This window comes from Myotis nattereri, assembly GCF_964212035.1.
Source record: "Myotis nattereri genome assembly, chromosome: 2".
Lineage (NCBI taxonomy): Eukaryota > Metazoa > Chordata > Mammalia > Chiroptera > Vespertilionidae > Myotis > Myotis nattereri.
This window is the reverse complement of record NC_138076.1, coordinates 40,799,683-40,806,821: the sequence shown is the minus strand read 5'-3', so window position 1 is coordinate 40,806,821 and position 7,139 is coordinate 40,799,683. Positions and strand designations below refer to the sequence as shown.

Below are 7,139 nucleotides of genomic sequence, written 5' to 3'. Positions count from 1 at the left end.
CCGAGGCAGAGGCAGTTAGGGGCAACCAGGCTGGTGGGGGAGTGCAGTTAGGGGCAATCAGGGAGGCAGAGTGGTTAGGGGTGATCAGGCAGGCAGGCAGGTAAGCAGTTAGGAACCAGTGGTTCTGGATTGTGAGAGGGGTGTCCGACTGCCGATTCGAGCTAAACCAGCAGTTGGACATCCCCCCAAAGGTCTCTATTTGGAGAGGGTGCAGGCCAGGCTGAGGGACCCCCTACTCCATGCATGAGTTTTGTGCATGCATGGAGATCGATAGATATCTATCTATCTCCCTGGGGAGAATAAAACCAGGAAGAAACAAACCTCCATATTTCATGTTCCTTTCATTTATTAATGTGGTTCTTTCTTTTTTTTTTTTTAAATATATTTTATTGATTTTTTACAGAGAAGAAGGGAGAGAGATAGAGAGTTAGAAACATCGATGAGAGAGGAACATCGATCAGCTGCCTCCTGCACATCTCCTACTGGGAATGTGCCCGCAACCCAGGTACATGCCCCTGACCGGAATCGAACCTGGGACCTTTCAGTCCGCAAGCCGACGCTCTATCCACTGAGCCAAACCGGTTTCAGCATGGTTATTTCTTTTGTTCATGCTTTTATCAACCTCTGATGAAATTTTAACATGTGTACAGCTTTAATACTCAGGAAACATGTTAAGAATTACTCTACCCAAAGACATGCAGACATTTATTCTTAAGAACAGGAATTTATTTCATACCATTGAGACTCTAAAAATCATTATTGACTTTTACCTGAGTGGTTTTTTAAGTTACACATAATTTAAAAAGAGGTAGGGACTGGAAAAACAAAACAAAACAAAACAAAAAACAAAAGGTAAAGGTATCAGTTAATACTAGCTTATCATATACCATTCATAAGCCTATAAATTCACTTTCACATTGTCTCTGGACTCGTTTAACATTGTTTCCATATAGTGTTAGAATGCAAACCATATGGAACTTGGTCACTTTTTCCAACAATTAAGTTAGTCCCAAATAACGTCATTTGTGTGACAGGAAAAGAGTTGAATGCAGGGAATGCTCATAGTGCTGTAAAAATGTGTATGTGCACACATGCGCACCTTAAATAAGATTTCTCTTTAAAAAAAAAAAAAAAGGCTTCTTCCAGAGTTTTAGGTTCATTGAGGGCTGCTTAGAAAATTGCTTTCTTGGTTTGGTTCATAATGCTGACATCGTCCTCATTAGGGGCCACCCAACAGCATCCTGCCACCTGGAGACACAAGTCAGGGCATACTCTGGGCCCAATTCGTCCTCCACTGGCTTCCTGACATTCACATCTTTGTCTGCACCGTCTGTGAGGCAGAATCTATTTCGGCATATATGGTTTCTGGCTTCTTCTTTTTTTCATCCTGATCAAACTGAGCTTCAATTTCCGCTGGATTGATGTAAGTATACAATCGAGCCATGATGGCAAAGATGATGCAGACAACCAGAAGCAACGAAGCAAACAGAATGTACTCGGCCCACTTTGAAGGAATTGGAGTTGGAGCAGGAAAAAAAACAAAAACAATCCCGGTTATAGTAGTGGATATAGCACATGTATATTTTCTTGCTATGCCCAGATGGGAGGTACTTTGAAATTAAATTGTGAGGGAAAATCGGTAGGCTTGTGCCATAGACATAGAATGGTCAGCAATTGCCACAGATACAGAAGGGCCAGCTTTGGTGAATGCTCAAGTATCAAGATAACATTCTTTCTTATAGCACCGGAAAGTAAAAACACAAGACTTTGGGAAGATGAGGGAAAATTTCTGAAAAACCCAAGTCATAACGCACATAGCTGGGCCCTGGGAGACCAAAGAAACACCAGGCAGTACTCTTGAAAGAAACAGAATATGCCAAACTGTTTGAGGGAAGAGCCCCGTGCTATCCTTTGCAGTACCTCGAGCCCATGAGCTTGCAGCAGTAGCGCATGCTCTGAGGGGACCGGGTAGGCGAAGTAATGAAACTGATGGGGCGGGGTAAGGGACAACCCCCTTATGAGGATATGCTGATGTGCTGAAGGAGAGAGTTTACTAGTAAGTATCATAGAAAGCCCTTACTTTATTTTAGCCGGAGAAATTACAACCACTTTTAGGATGCCTTTAACTTTAGGAATAATGCCAGTTTCTGGATAACATGCCTAGTTTGGGGCCATTTCGTTGCATTCACTGAAGCCAGGACAGAACTTTTCTTTGATAGTAAACGGCATCAGGGTGTATGTATGTGAACTCAATCTGGTTATTGTTGTTGTTACTTTTCAACTGGATAATGCCCAGTGGACGTAAGAAGGATCAGCACACACTTGGCCATAGACCATTTGGTAACCGCCCCATCTGGCCGGCCTGGCAGTTTATCCAGCCGCTCACTGAGATGACTGTGTATATCTAGGAAGGGTCACCGTGATGACCACTGATGGGTGAGACAAAGGTAGCTCTCCTCTCCCACCCCTACCTGTTCCTTGATCTGGCCTGCTCCTGCCACGATGAGCACGATGATGTTGCCCACAGCCACTGTCAGCAGCCATCCTGCCTGCAGCACCGACTTCATGTTGGAAGGAGCCTGAGGAAGCAGAGAAAAGAGGATGCCAATCTGGATCTCAGCCTCAGCAAGAGAACACAGCCAGCGATTTCTGTATGTAAGCAGTCACCCTAAACATGCACATGAAAGGTCAGGCTGGTTTGAATGTAAAAGGGATAATTGCTTGGGTAGCAAGATACCCCAAATCTTCAAGTGGCACAAACATACAAGGAAACCTTGTTTTTCACTCTCAAAGTTGCCATCCTAGTTAGACAGACAAATGCACAGGCGAATGGATCCTATTTCTACAGAAGAGCTTCCAAGCAAAGCCATCCAGCACAACACCTTCGCGCCCCCCACCCCCTTCCCCGATGGAGGCTGCGCTCTGGGCGGTGAGCTTGCTCTCCTGTGAGCTTCTCTGCCACGTCACCAAAGGCTCCCTTCTAACTTTTGTCACCTATGTTATATCATCTCCTGTGAGGTCACCACAGAAAGGGATCATCCAGCTCATATTAACGATTGTTACTGCAAGACTTGAAGGTACTAGACATGATGGGCATACCCTGACTATAACTGTAGCTTTGATAAAATCATTCAGAAATTAAGTTGTGAGTCAGGTATCGGCAAACTTTGCCTCATTAATACACTAAGCAATGTTTTTTTTTGTTTTTTTTTAATGTTTAAAAGCTAGGCCCTAATCTGTGTGTTTACTAGGAGCTATAGAGAGACCACGACTGAACCATAAAGATAATGAGGACACAGGCCTGGAAGTGAGCACTTTTATGAATCATTGATACCATTGGTTTGTTTCAGAAAGAAGAGCCCTCTCACTCTCATGACCCTGGTGACCGTTGTTAATATAGTTTTTCCTACTTAGGACTCTAAACCTCTGAGTATGACTGTGGGAATATAGACACAGGTGATATACACACTCACAAAGCTAAACAGTAATGCTATCAGTCAATAAAGGCGTGGTGACCTCAAAAACCTGGTTTGGTGGAATATACCAGAATGCTTTCTAGAGCTTTTTAAAACTATAAATGTATAGCTAACACAGATTTAAATGAAGTCCCAGCAGTGTTTTGAAGGCAGGGTAGAGGAAGAGTGGTAAGAAAATGAACAAGAAACCTGAGAATATGAGAACTCCAGTCCGGTGACAGAGAAAACCACCTCGCCGCAGGTCATGAGGAAATACTGTGGGATTTGCAGGGCCATGTTAACGGTGTTTGGTGGAATATCTTCAAATGCATCCAGTTTAGGGCATCTACCACTCTAAACCAATAAGGCAAAAGTGAGAAAAATAAATGAAAATCAAGACTGCTGCTAAAGTAAAAATTGCTCAAATTGGAAAATTAAGTTTTGACTTCTAGAGTTACGTCAAATGATTTACCAAGTAAGTACACATTTTCTTTTCTTTAAAAATTTATCTATCTGTCTATCTATCTATCTATCTATCTATCTATCTATCTATCTATCTATCTTTATTTACTAATCCTCAACTGAGGATGTTTTTTTCCCATTGAATTTTAGAGAGAGTGGAAGGGAGGGGGAAAGACAGAGAGAGAGAAACATTGATGTGAGAGAGACATCCATTGGTTGCCTCTCTCACGCTTGGGGATCAAACCTACAACAGAGGTACATGCCCTTGACTGGAATTGAACCTGAGACCCTTCTGTCCACAGGCCAATTCTCTAACCACTAGGAAAACAGGCTAGGGCAACTAAGTACACATTTTCAATGAAAATATGCAGCATTGTAATTTGTACTCATGATGAGATAGCTATGGTGGGATTTGGAAATATGTTCCCTAGTGTATTCCTTTTAAATAAGAGAGTAGATTGGGAGTCAGATTTGTTTCAAAGATTGCCATCTCTGTGCACTAAGAGCATCAGATACTGGTCAATGTGAAGTTTTGGTGAGAGTATGTCAGTCTGCTCAATGTTATTCTAACAGTGGACTTAAGTCAATGACAAGTTAAAGACTTGGTGGTGAACGTGATTAATTCTAAGCCCATTTAAAAATACAGACCCTAACATTACTCTGGTTAAAACATGACTATGTCCTAAGTGTCTGTGAGACTCAGATGAGGAAGGTTTGAGAGGCGCTTCTGGCTTGATGGAATGGGCTACTAACCTTGGTGATTACATATGTATATGCACTACCGAATCCAAAGTCAAATGATTTAAAAGAGTTATTGCAGTCTCCTGGAATCTCTAGTGAGCTCAGTGTGATGTTTTTCCTATGGAAAGAAAGAATAATAGAGGTTAACATTCTGGGTATTAGAAGTTTCAATGTACTGTTTAAAGAATAAGACTTGGAGTCCATAAACTTTGGAACAAAGTATTCAGTATAGGTACTTACGTGCCATAAGAAAAGAACTGATATTTGCTGGCATTGTAACTGGTAATGTCTTCATAGAGGACCCCATCCACTGTGACGTTCAAGCTCTCACCAAAAGCATTTACAAATCTGAAACAGAAAACCATCTTTCTTGTGGCGGGACTAGGGAATGATTTGCTCTCAGTCACAGCATTTTGCACCTGAAACTGGTCTATGCTCCCTATCAGAGGGAACTGAAGATTTCTAGAGTAAAGGCAGAAGGTAAGCAATCCCAGGCTCACCCACTCATGAGGACACACCTAAAGCAATTTATTTAATACAGTTAAATGCCAGGAACTGTTCTAAGTACGTTGTAACGAGGAACAATTTCAGTGATGTTTGGGATATTAGGGACAGGCTGAAATAGGTGCCGATCCCTCCCCCTTTAAGAAGGTAGCTAGCTATGCCTTTGCATTCCTTGCTTCAGAAGCTTTAGAGCTAATGCGGTGAAAGACCAAAAGCAGAAGTTGCTGAGAATGTATGAATTAAACTCAGGTCTGACATCCTTAAGCATTCCACTTGGTGTAGTTTGATAGGTGATTAATATAGAGAATGGCAGCTGGTGTGTGTCACCAGGAGCCTAACAGATAGAATGAATACTGCTCCAAATTGTCAAAGCTGCTTTTATCAAAGATTAAGATGAACCATTCAAAAGCGAGACAGTGGGCAAAATATAAAGTTAGGAAGTGGACACTTGGGCCTGGGTAAGAAAGGTCCCTTCATAGTTTGCTGGGAATTTTTCTCAGAAATGGATACTGAATTTTATCAAATGCTTTTTTCCTGCATCAATTGATATGATTTTATGGATTTTCCTCTCTAGTTTATTAAGATAATAAATTATATTGGTTAATTTTTTAAAAAATATTGAACCAGCATACCCTCTTGGGATAAATCCATATTCTCATTTTATATCCTTGTTACAGTTGGACATTACTATGGGTATACATTACTTCCATAAGAAGCTGATACAACTTAATTTTTAAAGGCATACACATACCTGATTCCATTTTGTCCTTTTTCTGGCTTCTTGTTAAGGCCATCCTTTATCTGAGAAAGAAAACATGTTAAAATCGAATCCATTAGAATACATTTAGATGACCATTTTAGCCTCTGAGAGGAATGATGTTGACATTGATCCTGGGAGCTAAGGGCATGATGATTACATTTGCAGGGCTCCATCCTTCAGTCCTAGTTTTCCTTGAAGTTAACATGTGTCTCTACAAGTTTTTTTTTTTTCTTTTTTTTTTCTCTACAAGTTTTGATGCTTGCTTCCCAGTGGTTCTGCAGAACACTGTGCTCCAAGAATTCAGAACAATCCATTCAACAGCTCCCCAATTAAACACATGACTCAGAGGTCTTAATTCAATATTGCAGTTCTATAGAAGCTCACTTACATGCACCTTGCAGAATATCTACAACTCCCTCATTTAGTTCAATGACACCTTCACAGCTTCTTTATATGCTAAATGGCATATCTAGATCCTATACTTTGTCATAAAATATTTTATATGATTTTTATTGCTTTTACTTGATGTATTCACTATACTTTTTTATAGAAACTACACAAATTTCTCAATTATTCAGGGCAAGATTTTAAAATTAATACAATTAAAGATATATTTTAAACTTTATTTCAAAAAGTCACTGAGAATGCACACACATACTCTGTGTGTCTTATGTACACACGCACACACACGCACACACACCATGCTCAAAGTTCTTTTTTAAAAAAATCCTCACCCAAGGATATGTTTCTATTGAGAGAGAGAGAGAGAGAGAGAGAGAAAGAGAGAGAGAGAGAGAGAGTGAGAAAGAAGAGAGAAACATTAAATTGCCTCCCATATATGCCCCAACAGGGGATCAAACCCACAACCTGGGTATGTGCACTGATTGGGAATCGAACCTGCAACATTCCGGTGTATGGGATGATGCTCCAACCAACCAAGCCACCTGGCCAAGGCACTAAAAAGTTCTTTATACATTATTTAAAATTAACCATTCACATCCACCAGTCAAACTGTTATTGGAAGGCAAATGACTTGTGTGATTGAAGAAGCAAGAAATTGAGGGCTAGCCCTGGCTGGTTTGGCTCAGTGGATGGAGCATCGGCCTGCGGACTCGGGGGTCCCGGGTTTGATTCTGGTCAGGGGCATGTGCCTTGGTTGCGGGCACGTCCCCGGTGGGGAGTGTGCAGGAGGAGGCTGATCGATGTTTCTCTCTCAT

At 41.2% G+C, this 7,139-nt stretch overlaps 1 protein-coding gene across 1 annotated transcript in view; it reads right to left on the bottom strand.

Annotated features, from left to right (window-relative positions):
- Positions 1-641: 641 nt before the first annotated feature.
- The window catches only part of SLC15A1 (solute carrier family 15 member 1), a gene marked incomplete at its 5' end in the record, with an annotated part of 29,897 nt that continues 23,399 nt past the window's right edge, over positions 642-7,139 (bottom strand). The window contains 6 exons of the mRNA XM_081083866.1: positions 642-1,504; positions 2,472-2,579; positions 3,666-3,809; positions 4,671-4,776; positions 4,899-5,006; positions 5,914-5,963. Of these exons, the coding sequence (XP_080939992.1) occupies positions 1,310-1,504; positions 2,472-2,579; positions 3,666-3,809; positions 4,671-4,776; positions 4,899-5,006; positions 5,914-5,963 (711 nt within the window). The 3' untranslated portion in view covers positions 642-1,309. The remainder of the gene's footprint in view (positions 1,505-2,471; positions 2,580-3,665; positions 3,810-4,670; positions 4,777-4,898; positions 5,007-5,913; positions 5,964-7,139) is intronic.